At 34.6% G+C, this 16,300-nt stretch overlaps 1 protein-coding gene across 1 annotated transcript; it reads left to right on the top strand.

Annotated features, from left to right (window-relative positions):
* Window positions 1-5,295: 5,295 nt before the first annotated feature.
* On the top strand, window positions 5,296-15,013 carry LOC18430120 (acyl transferase 4). The gene is made up of 3 exons (XM_088859699.1): window positions 5,296-5,398; window positions 10,462-10,900; window positions 13,673-15,013. The coding sequence occupies exons 2-3, from the start codon at window positions 10,490-10,492 to the stop codon at window positions 14,570-14,572; spliced, it is 1,311 nt and encodes a 436-aa protein (XP_088715825.1). The 5' UTR covers window positions 5,296-5,398; window positions 10,462-10,489; the 3' UTR covers window positions 14,573-15,013.
* The last annotated feature ends 1,287 nt before the right edge of the window (window positions 15,014-16,300 follow it).

The following is a 16,300-nucleotide window of genomic DNA, read 5'->3' as shown; positions in this document are numbered from 1 at the left end:
GCTTTAGGTTTATCCCAAGATACTATGCACCCACGGGATTAGAATGTATGTTTACAATCACAGGATATATTCCCCCTCAAACACCATGTCCTACTAATGTATGGTTGAAGTGATATCTACCACTTGGGACATATCATGCACTTAGGTCGTATGAGGTTTTGGTGGGTCTCATACTTCACCTTGCATGCATCAATCTAACAATGTTTGGCTGGTACCTCGGATGGTCTTAGGGTGTTATCTGTAGCTTAACCAGCTGGTTTGGACTCGTTCGACCAGTAGTTAGACCCAAAACTCGATCAATTCATTCAAAAATTTGATCTTGAAAAATTAGATTTCTAATGCTATTGGCAAATTCTTTTAATATATGTTATGGTTTTTTATGGTTTTCATAAAGTTCAAATAGTTTAATGAGTAGTCAAATTACTAATTGAACCATCTCGAATCCTTTCTAGTATGTTGACTAATTCGGTTTTGATAATATTGATTTTATATAAGCCGACTCCAATTAAATGATAAAAGACTTTGACGATGACGATGGTGAATTCCCCTTAAACATTTCTTATAAAAAGTATCATTTGTGGTATTATTGTCATTTTTTGTAGCAATGAAATATTTTGATATTCTTTGTTTTCTGAATATCATTTTGATATTCTTTTTTGTGTAGGAGAGTTATAACCTAGGATGTTGCATTTCAATTGTGAACAGCCCAACAACGATTGCAAATATATGCTATAAGATTGTTTTGTCTTACAATAAGGTCACAATCATCCTGCAATCAAGGTCTGGACACTACCTATTCTATATGTAATTCAGGCCTTACTTTGGCTTGTGAGATTTTGACCATAGATAACTTGCGAGAAAAGGGGGGAAATCCTGTGAAGTACGTGTCTGATGAGCAATTTTAGTAAAATAAATGTAAACCATTCATTCTATAAAAGAGGCTGGGGTCGTGGTGGTAAGCATCCCCATGTCCAGTTACCACATCCCTATCTTCCCCACCGAATTACCCAAAAAATATAGACAGTTCAATTTTACACTATCCAGCTCAGCTGATGAAGCACAAGTGAAGCTCACCTTGTTGCAAGACCTTTTGTTATTGGATGTTGATGACATTTAACTTATCATTGGAGATTGCTCCCCATTTTTGACCAAATCAGGGAACTTCCAAGTTCTTCATTGCTGCTGTGAAAGTAATGCTGCTAACACATTGGCTTTGGCAAAGCAAGGGGTCTCTCACCCATCCCTACAAGTTTTGAGGTTTTGTTTAGCTATGGCTACTTTGTAAATTTATGATGAAATATGACAAGTTATCCCTCAAAAGAAAAAACAAAGAAAAAAGAAAAAAATCCAAAGGCACAATCACATGCAGTCACCATCATATGATATTATGCAGTTGAAAGTGTGCTGTTAACCACACTTGGAATTTCAGAAATTTGTTTTCAAAACTTTTGTGAAAAATGATAAACCTTTAATCATCCGATTTTACATTTAAAAGCTAGAGTTGATTGTGACAAGTGAAAGATGTTACAGTATACAATTCCTATATAAAATGATTGATTATTTGAGCAAGGAGGGACCAAAGATGTTTATGCAACATGTGATGTCAGTTGAAATTTGAGCCCCTATGCGATTGTTAGGACGTCACTTACCTCTACAGAAAAATAAAATAAAATAATATAAAAAGAAAAGTGACTCCATTTATATTCTTATGTTAATTAAAAATCATAAATATATTAAAAAATTAGTGAAGATATAATTTAAGGTTTGAAATTCTTTATAATAATTGAAGGGGTCAAATAATCTCAATTAATATTTGGTGGATTACTTTTTTTTTTTCATTTCATTTAGGTTCCTCCAAAAAATAAAAAATTTACAAATTTTCTTGTTCGTAATTGGGATGGAGAAACAATAAGGCGAATTCCAATAATTTGATCTTGAAGAGGTCTTAATTAATAATGAAATTACTCTGCTTGTTATGTCAACAAATAAGAAATATACTATTCAGGATTAGTTATGAGGAATACCTAGAGGTATTTTTATCATTGGCACCCAAATGGTTGACGTGTATCAAATAATAAAAATAACCCTAGTTGTTCCTCATTATTAATCCTGAACAATATCCTGACCCGATTGGACCCGACCAAAACATATAAAAATATCTATGTATTTAACTATATGACCCGGTATCTATACGGCCAAGACCGCATATGTAGAAATGCGGGCCTATTAATAAATGTATTTTTTAGATGGGTTTTTAGATTTAATTTTAAAAATAAATAAATCTTAAAAACTAGAAATAATAATTCTAGTAAGAAAACATTTGGACCATTAGTTTCCATTGTTTCTAGATGGAACACCTACCTGCATCCATCTTTAAGATGGATGCTTTTTTATGCTTTTTGGACCGCATATGTAGCCATGCTGTCCAGCCCTCATGAATCAAATTTCCTTAATTGTATTTAAGTATATGAAATATGTTGGGACCTGAAAAATATTACCAGACCTGAACCTAAATAGTGTTTGGGTCCAAGATTTAGACCCGTACCCAACCTTTCGGGTCTAATTTTTGGACCCTTACCCGGACCCAGATCAGACATACGCCTCGGTTTCGAGTCAGGTCGGGTCCATTGCGACCCCTGCTCCACGCCTTCCACACGAGCCTTTCGTTCGTGCCTTTGACATCAATGAAACTTCCATTGTGATATCTACACATAGTATTAGTATCGATTTTTTGAGAGACAAGCGGGAATGGATGAGATAGGCTAACAAATTTGGTTGAGAGAGATAGAGCCCAACCAATTTGGTAGAGAGAGAGGGAGATGGCCAGAGTTTTCTTGAATCGGGTGGGATTTAGAAAGTTCACTACAATCAAAATGTGTGTTTCTATATATATATATATATATATATATATATATATATATATATATAATGCTTATCGGTGAAAATGAACAATGGTTTTGTTTATGTTCATCACCGCCTAAAGTTCATCTCACAGTTACAGTTGTCTAGTAGTGTTTTATTTTTTATTTTTTATTTACAAATCAAAATGATCTGAAATTTGGAGCGTGTGTTCATAAAAAACAGGATAATCTAATAAAAATATAAAAAATAATAATTCGTAAAATATAAATTGATCAAAATACTCAATTTTCAAGGGTGTTTTGGTCAATTTATATTTTACAAAATATTTTTTTCATATTTTTATTAGATGCGCATCACTTGGATATACACATGCTCCAAATTTTAGATCATTCCAATATATAAAAAAAATTGAAAAATAAAACACTACCGAACAATCATGACCATACGATGAATTTTGGACCGTGATGAACATTGGTGAAATCACTGTTCATTTTCACCTATAAACGATGGGAAGACTTCTCTCTCTGTCTCTCTCTCTCTCTCTATATATATATATATATATATAAGATATTACACAATGCCTATAGGTGAAAATGAACATTGATTTCTCCTACCTTTATCATTGTCTAAAGTTCATCGTACTGTCATGATTATCTGATACTGTTTTATTTTTTATTTTTTTATAAATCGGAATGATTCGAAATTTGGAGCATTTGTTCATCAAAAATAGGGGAATCTATGAAAAATATATATAAAAAATTTACATGAAAATAATTGACCAAAATACCCCTATAATTTTTCTGGGGTATTCTGGTCAAGTTTTTTCACAAATAAGTTCTTTTATATTTTTATTAGGTGCGCCTCGATAAGATGTACATACGTTCCAAATTTTAGATTATTCAGATTTGTATATAAAAAATGAAAAATAAAAAACTACCAAACAATCGTGACTACGTGCTGAAATTTGGACGATGATGAGTGTAGACGAAATCACTGTTCATTTACGTCTATACGTGTTGGGAAGACTTTTCTTATATATATATATAGAAAAAATCTGGGATTAACCCACTAGCTCATATGAACATATGAGCCCAACGGCCCAGATTAAATCTGGGTCGATTTGACGATCACAGATGTTTGGTAATATTTGAATTTTAATTTTTTTTTTTAAAATCCAAATTACTTGAAATTTTAGGTGTGTGTTTATAAAAAATCGATGAATCTTTGAAAAATATCAAAAAAATATTTTACATGAAATAAATTGACCAAAATACTCTCGAAATATTTCGGGGGTATTTTGGTTATTCTATTTTTCACAAATAAATTTTGTTTATATTTTTATTAAGTACGCCTTGATGAGAAGAATATACAACTAAAATTTCAAGCGATTTATATTTTTAGAAAAATAAATAAAATTCAACACTACCAGACATCTGTGATCATCAGATTGGCTCAAATTCAATCTGAGCCGTTGGGCTCATATGTTCATATGAACTAGTGGGTTAATCCCAACTTTTTCCATATATATATATATATATATATATATATATCAAAATGCCTATAGATCAAGTTCTACAATACTTCACCTACACCTTATCATCGTCCAAAGTTCATCACACGGTCACAAATTTCGATAGTATTTGAGTTTTTATAATTTTTTTACTAATCATATTTATCTACAATTTGGGGCATGTGTACATATGACCAAGTCGTACCAAAATAAAATATTAAAAAAATAATAGTTATAAAATAAAATGATGAAACTACCCCTGAAATTCTATAGGGGTATTTTACATAATTTTTATCATTCAAAATATTTGTTTTATATTTTATTCAAGTGCATCTAACTAAGGCGTACATACCTACAAAATTTCAGATCATTATGATTTGTAAAAAAAAAATATTAAAATTCAAACACTATAAGACATCTTGGATCATGTGATAAACTTTGAACGGTGATAAAACCATAGGTGAAGTACCATAAAACTTCACTTATAGGTGTTTTGGAGTGTTATATATATATATATATATATATAGACTCTAATCAAATTAATGATCAAATGAGAGAGATTTTTTCACCATAATCAATTGAATGAGAGAGAGGGGGCAAACATTTTCCAAAAAGGCTGGAACTTAAGGGTCGTTCGATTAGTGTTTAAGTTCTTTGTTTTAAGGCGTATTTGAAAACATGCAGCATGGAGGAGGAAGAGGAACTTCCTCATTACTCTATAACCCTTGTGCTTCATGTACGGAACTTATACAATAAAAAAAAGTTATGGTAGGGGGGGGGTTTTCTTGTGCCCTCACGCTTAAAAAACAAGGAACTTGGCCCTTGAAGATGACTTCTTCCTCAAATCCGTACTTTATAGCAAAGACACCACTCATCTCTCGTAGCTACTTTATATATATATCTCTCCCCTGCTCCATTGCTTCTCCCAAATCGATATTCTCTCTTTACAACAAAACCTTGTTTTTACATCTTTCCACCGCAAAACCCTACCCCAATCCTTGTGCATTTTCCCAAAGCCTCTTCAAGGTGAGTTTCTCTCTCCCTAAAACCTATATCCTTCAAAACTCCAGTATCTCTCTCTACATCCCCCTCTTTTTCATATTTATCTTTCTTACTATGCCTCTATAGTCCAAAACCCCGACAAAAATCCCAATTCTAGTCTCTCTTTCTCTACCTATAAAAGATAAGCTTTTTATGTTTTCCCTGCAGCATAAAACTTATGTACTTCCCCTTATCCAACCGTCCATTCTGAATGGGGGGCTAAGATTGCCTCAATCACAATGTCACGTCTCTACACTATTTTATTTTTATTTTTTTTATATAAATTATTTTGATATCAAATTTTGGACGTCCAATTTTCTATTAAACTCGCAAAATAAAATAACCAAAATACTCTTAAAAGATTCAAGGGATATTTTGGTTATTATATTGTATCAAAAATTATTTTTAATATTTTTTATAGGTGCGCCACAATGAGAAGATGGCTCGTACCAAATTTCATATTTATACAATTTGTATAAAAAAAACTAAAAATAAAATACTTTGAGACGTCGGATCTAAAATCAAATGGTAAGTGGCCCTCTTGATCAAAATTGGATGGCTGGATGGTAGGGGAAGGATAGTTTTTCTGTGCTGTAGGGAAAGTATATAAATCTTTCTCTCTATTAAATATATCTTTCTATCGCCATAACTCTCTTATCATAGTTTTAGTAGGAATCATAGTTATAGTGTTGTCCATGAATATCTGAAACCTCTTATTTTTGGTATTGAATATTGGAGTGACTCATTTCTCTGAGTTTAGTTCTATTTCATGGCTTCTAATGCATCTATACTCGGTCTCTTTTTTTTTTTTTTTTTAGTTTTTATATTTTAATGTTGTTTTATTAGTACGGTTTCAGAATTATGACATATTAATTTTTTTTCTTATATATATGGGTGTTGTTTTTTTATTATGATAATTTCTCTCGTACATGAAATATTTCTCTCTCAATAGAATTCTCTCTTCTTGAATTTATTGGGAAAAGAGGGAGAATAGAGAAAGGGTGAGGGAGAAGTTCATTCATCAAATTTCACACAAAAAATACAATCGGCTTTTTGTATGCACATCAATTTCTTTCATCAAAACTTATGTAGATATTACCTATGCATATTTGAATGCAAAGAAGTTAAGTTTCAATTCATAGTTTATCCCAAAAAAGGAAAATATTAAAAATTATTAAAACGATTAGCATTGCTATCGGTTTCTCTAGTTAATCAAGTACAACTACTTAGAATTTCTTCCACATTCCAACAGGTAATCAAACAAAGATACCTAGAACTTTTTAATATTCCAATAGGTTGTCAAACATAGATACCTAGAACTTCTTTAACATTCCAACAAGTTATCAAACACACACTTAGAACTTACCGTTGGGGATTTTATTTTTTCACAGCAAAAGAAGAACTTCCAATTTCTAAGGAACATATATATTCCTGTTATCAAACATACCCCTAGAGAACTCTCACAACTGGATGGTCCACCATGGGAAAATAGGTTCACAAGTCTCTAGGCATGCAATGAACTTTCTCACAAAAAGGTTGAGAACCCACTTTCACATGAGTGGACTCATTTTTCCATGAACCACACACCAGGGTAGTAATCCACTAGGTAATTTCTTTTTAGGAGAGAACTTACACATGAACCAAATGATCGATCCTTGAGGACATATTTTACAAGTGAAAGTTGGCTGGACGTTCCTTCTCCCAGAGAAGCTATATGATCATTCTCCATGTAGTAGAAAATCCTTATTTGGTAACTTTTTTAGAATTTTTAGGGAGCTGGGAAACCTGTATTTGGTAGCACCTAGAAGTTATCAACTTGGAGACTAGGTAATTAACTGGTTTAATCCATAAAGGATTTGTATTGGAGGCAGTATTAATTTACTGAATGATTTAAATAGTTTTTCATTCAATAAATTAATACTACCGCCACCCAAATTGTACTCAACTGTAACGTCATGCTTTCCCATAAATTCAATTTCATTATCATAAAATTTACCATAATTCATTCATCAGTGTCATAAAATTGAAAAAAACCCATTGAAATTTTAACATGTAAAACACAATAAAAATTCCCCAATCATATATCATGAGAGAACAAATTGAAAATGACCAGACATCAACCTTCCATATCCCTAGCTGCTTTCTTGGAAATCCAAATGACCATTCTCTCCCTCTAGAGAGTTAGGTAAGATAGAGGCGTCAATAAAAAGAGGGCCTAGACCTTGGTTCCTTCTACCTACCTGCTTTCCTAAAACATCCAAATACTTTCTTTCTTTCTCTAAAGAGATTAGGGCTTGCTTGCTTTCGTATACCCAACTGCTTTCTTGAATATCCAAATACTCTCTCTCTATAGAGAGATTGGAAAGAACCAGGCCCTTTCTCTTTCTATCTCTAGCTTTTGGATTCAGACCTCAAAGGACTGGTTGTCACTATGCAAGATCATCAATCACGGCTTGTCACTATGTGAGATAAGAGGGGCGAATAGAGGGTGGCTTGTTTATGGCACGTTTGGTGCTCTTGAAAATATTTTCTATTTTTACATGAAATTTTTTTTTCATGTGGTCACGTGTAGGAATATTTTCATACCACTTGGTCTTAACGCATCTTTTCACACCGATTAACAAATAATTGATGTAAAAATATTTTCACATTTAGAAAAAATTTTCATGTGAAAATATGTTTTAAAAAACGTTTTCACACGAACCAAAAGGGCAAAGTTGAGAAAGAACGTAGGAGAAAGAAAATTATTGACATAAAAGACAGAGAAAAAGAGGATTAAGGCCTTTTTGCCCGCAGCGTGTTATTTGCGCTTCCAGAGCATCGCTCTCCATGGGGTGGGGTGGGGTGGGGTGGGGTGAAGGGCCGTCATCTTAATTTTTTAGAATGACGTACTTCCCACGTTTTAAAAAACAATTTAATTAAACTTCGAACTTAGGGTATGGGTTGAAATTTAGGATGCCTTGCTACCAAAGTTCTTGTTGGCAAACATAGCTAAGTGTTTTGTTTTGTTTTTTTCTTCTTGTTCGTTGAAAATTGGCACTGAAAACGTTCTTGACTCCAATCAAAAAGTTTTATTTAAGTGAGAGAGAGAGAGATGACTAGCATTTTCCCAAAGTAAGTTATTGACTCTAATCAATTGCTTCTCTCCTAAATGATGGATAATACCTTTCGAAATACCATAACTATTACAAAGAAAAGACTAGGGAACGGGGGTGGGTTTTGTATAAGGCTGACGCCCTCAACAATTAAAGTAAGGTGCACATTCAAATAGTACCGCAATATATTGTTTCGGTATTAGAAATCTTTATTATGACCTGAAAATTTATTTTCATTTCTAATTAAAAAAAATTAAAGTTAAAAAAATAGTGTAGATCTATCAATACTTGAAAATCTTTAAAACTGACAGTCCAGATAATACATTACAAGATGTATTATTTTCAAGACTTGAAATTTGTTTATTCTCATGTCCATACATCTTAAGGTCAAGATGATTGAATTTTAGATTCTTTCAACATTGAAACAACCTTTTTTAGTGAATTTTTTTAAGTGAACCGTAATTTGATTGTTTAGGGCCTCAGCCTTATACAAACCCCACCCCAGTTCCCTAGTCTTTTCTTTGTAATAGTTATGGTATTTCTTTGTAATTCTTTTGTGAATTTTTAAGGTGAACCTTTTCCAACATAAAGACATGGACTCCCATTATCTGAGATACTTATCCACTCATCCATATCCTTCTAACATGCACTCATTTCATTCTCACAATGGCAGAGAGCACCATGAAAAAAATGAATAAAATAAATAAAAGAAAGCCAATTATAATTGTAGGTGGGGGGACCAAATAAAAAAGCCATTACGGACTTCTAAGGAAGACTAAGAGTTCCTCATCTTTCAAGCAAAGCAAAAGACAATTACGATAAATAAATTTTAATAATAAATCCACATTTGGGCATAAAGCTAATATACTTGTGATTCTTCAAGTGCCCTGCACATATTACTAAAAAGAAAAGGATACAGTGAAACCATTTATTTTTTGTACAAAGTAGTCATCATTAATCTTGAAATTTGGATGTGAAATTAGGTGGTTGCAATTTATTCTATTGACCAAACACAAAATTTAAAAGAGATTTTTTTGAACTTTGTAACTCGCTCAAACTATCAAATTTCATATCAGATAATTGTAAAAAATTGTGAGCTCTTTATAAAATAGGGTAAATGTACAATCCCTTACCAAAAGCAACCAAAGCCATAAAATTATACGATCTCGTAGGAGCACATGGTATATTTATTATCTAGGAGTACTCTTAGGACTCAAATTTCACCTCCTGAATGTAAAAAACCTCAAAGAAGAAGAAGAAGAAGAAGGAATTGTAAAAAATTATGTGCACCTAAACAGAAAAGGAATAAAAAAAAAAAGAAGCCCTAAAATTGAACGGGTAGATCTAAGTGCTTAGGAACTCAAGATCCATTCTTCCTTTTCTGTAAGTTCTCTAATGGTCATTCTAAAGTATGATCCGGAAGCCTTAAAATGAGAAGAAGTAAGTGTGTTCAAGAGAATAAGTTTACAATGTGCTCCTATAAAAATGAGTTTTTTTTTTTTTTTGGGGGTAAATCAGTGGGGAAAAAGCCGCCTAACCATTTTCCATTAATGGAGATAGAACATATTACAAGGCACTATTTTACAACCCTACAATTATCCAACACCATGAAAAGTAAATGAATCATATAATAAATAAGAAGAACTTGAAACAAATGCATATCACGGGCTTATAAATCCCTGATGGCTTTTGCCACTTTCTCACACACACACTTACACCATATTATCCATAAATAGTTGGTAGGCCACACGTGAGGTGCACCATACGCGGAGTTACCTGACACATGCTCTTTCAAAAGCAAAGAATTGCCCCACCATATTGGACGGCTCATAACCCCCCTCAACATGTTGAAATACTATCTCAGCCATCCATCAATTAGCCACAGGCCTTAATATATATCAAAGAAACATCATCACCACCCTATAAAGACATAACACAAGCTCTTTAGTGCAGGAATCAAAGCTCTTTCTCTCTCTTAGAAATGGGTTTCTCTCTCACCAAGTCTGAGGTCACATATGTGAGGCCTTCTCAGCCTACTCCTCTTAGTCTTCTTGAGCTCTCAGTGCTTGATACTAGCCCTGCTCTGAGAAACATGGTGAAAACTATTCATGTGTACGAAAAAGGAGGCGAAATGGCCGCCAAGATCATAAAAGAAGCCTTATCGGAGGCCCTTGTGTACTATTATCCTCTGGCTGGAAGATTGAAGGATTCTAGTGATGGAAAGCTTTTAGTTGATTGCAGCGGAGAAGGCATCGGTTTTATAGAAGCGGAGGCGGAGTGCAGGCTCGAGGACCTGAATTTCTTCGACGGCGATCAAGCAATCCCGAAAGAACAGTTGCTGTATGGATCTAAGAATCGGGTAGGAGAAGAGGACCCCTTGCTGGTGATACAGGCAAGTGAGAAGCCATAGCCTTACACATAGTAGGATAGTGAGCTAGCTTTCTTATGCAATATATGGTGAGCTAATTTTAGGAAAATTTTGAAAATTTTAAAGTGGGACTTGGCACTTGGTTAAAAACTTGGACATATAAAAAATATCAAAATGGGTGAGGCGCCACCCTTAGGCTTGGGCTTTAGTGGTTAGCAATTTAAATTTTAATGGTTTACCATAACTTAGTTTGCTTTTTCCTGTTTTTTAACAATTTTGTTGTATTTTTTATTATTATTATTTAATTTTAGCCTTTGCACATGAGTGGACTTGTCTGAGTTACTCTGCCATTGCATGAACCCTACGCGAGTTCAGGGTGCACATTATACAATATGTCCACCTGGAGCTTCTACCATTGAACCCTAGATGGATCATAGAGATTGACTCAAGAGAGTATGAACCATGAACCATAGTTATCAAGGCCGGACGGGACTAGTTGTTCGACCGGTCAAATCACCAATCGGTGTTTTGGTTAGTCTGGTATGAAATAAAAGCCAAATTTGGTAAAAAACATTAGTCAAAACAATTGTTTGACTAGTTTTAAGTGATCGAATCGGCCCATTTCGACTGCTTCAACTGTCCAAACAAAGTAGTCAACTTTTTATACTAAATTATATATTTTTAAACTATTACTCATATTTCTTGTTAATATTTTCAAAATCGGGTCAAACAGATTTGATCAACGGTTAGACTGCTTTAAACTGGACTAAACTTCTCACTAATTCGGTAGCCAGTTTGATATTGATAACATTAGTATGAATCAAGGTTTTTTAGTGACCTAGATCACCCAACTGGAAAATTAGTCTACTTCGGCAATCTGGATCCATAATTTGGCCAATAAAATATTAACAAAAAAAAATAGAGAACAAAAAAAGGAAAAAAAAAAAATTGAAAAAGTTCTAAAAATAAAAGGGAGGGCCGGTTATGGCTGGTTCTCTAGCGGAATCAATTTGTTGGTTCCTAGAGGGAATCTCGATATTTTGCAGGCTTGCCCATCCAGTTTTTGATCGAAATCGGTTGATTCTAATCCATATCAACATTTTTTTAAACCCTAGTATGAGCATACATCTGATTTGATCTCTATTCTCCACTATTGTGTGGATAGTAAATTCCCATAGGGCCCATTTGGTTCATTGGATTCAAATTTTTAGGAGTCACTTTTCCTAGAAAAGTTGGGCCAATCGTGTTTGGTTAGCTTAGAGAGAGAAAATATATAGAGTTTTTATAGATAAAAACTATCTCAAAATTTTTAAAGAGAGAAATTATTTCAAATTTTAAGTTTTTGAAAACGAGTGTATTAAAATTTTAGAGATAAAAACCATCTCAAAAATTTAGTTAGAGAGAGAGAGAGAGAAAGAATTTACATTTCTAAAAAAAAGATATTCCAGACAATCCAAACAGAGAATTTACATTTTTTTTATTTCTACCGGATGCGATCCAAACATGGAATTGACATTTCCACGCGATTTCAATTCTAAAAACTTTCAATTCGAGGATTGACTTTTACTATGGTTCCAAATGGGCCCATAGGGAACATGCTAGGATGTGCTCCCTAGATAGTAACGAGCATATCATAAACAATGATTCTACTCGAGGGATAAAATGCCACTTACTCTATTGCTTGCTTATTTTTCTTTCCCCAGTGTTGATAAGGGATTTCTTAGCGATATAATTTTGAGCTAGGGCAGGGGGCCGACCTAGGTCCATAGAGTCCCGACCCAGGCTTGAGCCAAAAGGGCCCTAGCTTGGGCTGGGCCCCTTGGCTAGGTGGCCTAGTTTGGGCTGGGACATCTATGGTCGGGCCTAATAATGGAAACTAAATAGAAACATGGTTGGGCTAGCCATGGCCTCTGGCCCCAGCCCGCCTTGCCTAGCCCTATGGCCAAAGATTTGGGGCTGAAACCCCACTTTTCCATTCCAGGGCAGCCCATTGCCAGCCTTATTTGGAATTAAGCAGGAGCTAAGCAAAGATATGATTTAGGGTTTGTTAATCATAGAGACTACAAAGTATCTGTTGAGACAAGCACCCAACGTAAATTTTAAATGCACTGGTTAAGATCTTTGCAGGGGCACCATTTGATTCACTCGAGAGAAGACAAAGGCTGTTATGTTTTAAAAATATCACATGAATTATGTTGTCTAACATTGATATTGTTCCTAATATGATTTGCAGATAGACTTATTTATTTTTCACTCTCTGAAAAAAAATCAGAAAAAAAAAAAGTAGAGTGAGAATTTAAATAAGGTTGCGGTTGGTATAGAACTGAGGCTCTAAACAATCAAAATAAAGGGTACCTTCAAATAGTGTTGAGAAATATGGTTTAGATATTGGAAATCTTTGTGATAGTCTTAAAATATTTTTTCGTCTTTAATTATAAAATTTAAAGCTTAAAAAATAGTGTAGATCGAGCAAATCCATGAAAATCTAGAAAATTGATGGTCTAAAAATGCGTTACAAGATGCATTATTTTCAAAACTTGAAATCCATTTTTTTTTTCTCATTTCCATGATTCTTGGTGTCGAGATGATCAATTTGAGGATATTTGGGCATCAAAACAACATCTTCTAATGATATTTTTGAGGTGGGCTCTAATTTGATTGTTTAGAGCCTCGGCTCTATATAAAAAATTTTCTTTTAAATAAAAGGTCATGAGATAACAGCATGCTTTATTTAATATCACCAAATTTCCATTTTCTTTCAAAATATATGCTTAAATGCAGAAATTGAGTTTATAGGTGACCAAGTTCACATGCGGTGGCTTCGTGATGGGCCTTGATTTCTGCCATACCATCTGCGATGGCTTCAGCTCGGCACGCTTCACAAGCACAGTCGCAGAGCTAGCACGTGGTGTGCCCCATCCAAGTATCCTGCCAGTATGGGCCCGTGAATCCCTAAGGCCCAAACAAAGGCCATCAAGCAACAACCTAGGCCCACAAGCCGTTCCCCCGCCGCCCCCCGACCCCCCCCTCCCCCTCCCCCTCCCCCTCCCCCTCCCCCCCCAAGACTCCGGCCTCCGCGAGGTCTGTGTCGATATTCCGATAGAAACTATAGAAAGGCTAAAGCAAAAATACATACAGAGCACCGGAGTACCGTGCACCACGTTCGAAGCCATAGCAGCACAAGTGTGGAGATACAGAGCACGTGCGATAGGCATGAAAGAAAATGAAGTTGCTGAGCTTGTGTTCCTTGCCAACATTCGCCCCTTTATAAAGCCACCCTTGCCTGAGGGCTTCTATGGAAATTGCTTTTTTCCTGTGGACATGTCGGTAAATGGGGCGACACTCGCACGTGCGGGACTAGACGATGCCGTGAACTGGATCAAAGGAGGGAAGGCGAGGCTGCCTGATGACGTGGCACGGTGGATGGAGGGCCACGTGGATGCACTTATACCGAAGGATCTTACTTATCAGACGTTGTTTGTGGTTGAGTGGAGCCGGCTGGGGTTCGAAAACATTGACTTCGGCTGGGGCCCGCCCGTCCACGTGGCACCTGTTCCTTACTCCCATGTCATCCCAGCGTGCATCTTCGCTTTTCCACGTGTCCCCAATAAGGGTGTACGGTTGATGACATGGTGCGTTAGAGGGGACCACCACGAGGCCTTTGCCAAGTTGATGAGGAGCTTAGCCAATGATTGAGAGAGAATGGCAAATAAATCAACCAATGTTTGAGATTGGATTCATTTATCTTATGTACTCGCAATTATTTTTGTTTTTTAAATTTTTAAATAAATATATATAAGAGTGTCATTGAATAGACATAAAATTTCAAAAAAAAAAAAACTCTGACCGCCTGAATCACCCAAGGCCTCTAATTTAATATCTAATGAGTGATAATGATTGTGATATCCATGTATAAAAGATAAATGACCTATGTTGTAGACAATTCCTATATATTTTTTGTGTTTTCATATCCACCGTTTGACTTATAAATTAGAGGATGTTATATGGAAGAAGATTTGTGTTTTCTAAGTCTTACGACAACCTTTGTAGAAGTAAAGGCTATGATCTTTGACACCATTCGTTTTATTATGAAAGTGTAGACTTGACACATCGTTAAAACAATTTTTGACAAGTAAATATGCTGCGTAATACATACTTTTTTTCAACAATTTGTAAAAGAGATTGTATACAATGAGACTATTTACCTTTGGTATAGAGGGATCACAATTCTATACAACCATTCGATGTAAAATCTAGTAGCTTGGGTGTATTACAAAGTTCGAGAAAATTTCTTTGATCCTTGAGCTTAGTCAATAAAATAAATACAGCCACCTAATTTCACATCTAATGGTCAAGATTAATTTTGACAGCCTTGTACTAAAAGTAAATAGTCTCATTATATACTTTCTTTTTATATAAAGGGGGCATCATAACATTATTTGGCCTCATTAGGCGGTGATATATGGTAAACAACAACTGTTTTTTCAAAGCTAAACCCCCTCCATATTGGTTTTCAATTAAGTTAACCGATATCTAAGAAGATGAAAATGACCATGTTTTCAACATGGTGGAAAAAGTAGCCGTTATCATGAAAAAAAAGCCTCTTTTTTAACAAAAAAAAAAAAAAAAAAATCTATATTTAATATTTCCCTTTAAAAATAGATAAATTGATTACTAAATTCCTCGTTCATTACAAGCAACAAAGCTCGATTGTTATGTTGTTATATGACAAACCCACCTCTGGGATATTGCTGTGTGTACAACTGAGCAAGGGGTCCATGGGATCATAATGTGCATATTTATTTCTTTTGATCATCACCGTTTGATGCAATGATGGACAGTGATGGAGAAGGAAAGGAGTCATGTCCTATTTTAGTGGGCCATGCCCTCACCCTGTCGCCAGTCCACTATTTCAGTAGACAATAATGGCCGAAGGGATTTTCCTAATGTTAAAGGACCCGGTTTCTATGCGGCCAAGCCCGTATATGTAGAAATGAGGGCCTCTTAATAAATCTATTTTTGAGATGGATTTTACGACTTAATTTTTAAGGACATTTAATCTCTAACATGGAGATCATGAATATGAATAAATAAATAAATTTTTAAAACTAGAAATAATAATTCTACTAAGAAAACATTTGGACCGTTAGTTTCTATTGTTTTTAGATGGAACACCTACTTGCATCCATCTTTAAGATGGATGCTTTACACTTTTTGGACCGCATATGTAAAAATGCAGTCCAGCCCGCATGAAAAATTTATCCAATATTAAAACCTTGTGAATTACAATATATGTTACCAAATTTTCAAGACAAGGTGCAAAAACCTTTTCTGGGTAATGTTTAAGCATTTAAAGTTATAAAAAATGCTTATCAGTTAGGCAAAGAAATGAAACACCGCAAGCCAAAAATCCACCAAAACATA

The sequence above is a fragment of the Amborella trichopoda genome, chromosome 2 (assembly GCF_054954075.1).
Source record: "Amborella trichopoda isolate Santa Cruz 75 chromosome 2, AtrichopodaSantaCruz75HAP2 v2.0, whole genome shotgun sequence".
NCBI classification, from domain to species: domain Eukaryota; kingdom Viridiplantae; phylum Streptophyta; class Magnoliopsida; order Amborellales; family Amborellaceae; genus Amborella; species Amborella trichopoda.
This window is presented reverse-complemented; position numbering and strand designations above follow the sequence as displayed.

What these genes read in the sequence shown, in the direction of transcription:
- LOC18430120 (XM_088859699.1), top strand. Translation starts at nt 10,490, where the DNA reads ATGGGTTTCTCTCTCACCAAGTCTGAGGTCACATATGTGAGGCCTTCT. An exon ending in ACCCCTTGCTGGTGATACAG is followed by an intron (nt 10,901 to 13,672) that starts GCAAGTGAGAAG and finishes TTGAGTTTATAG; the next exon opens with GTGACCAAGTTCACATGCGG.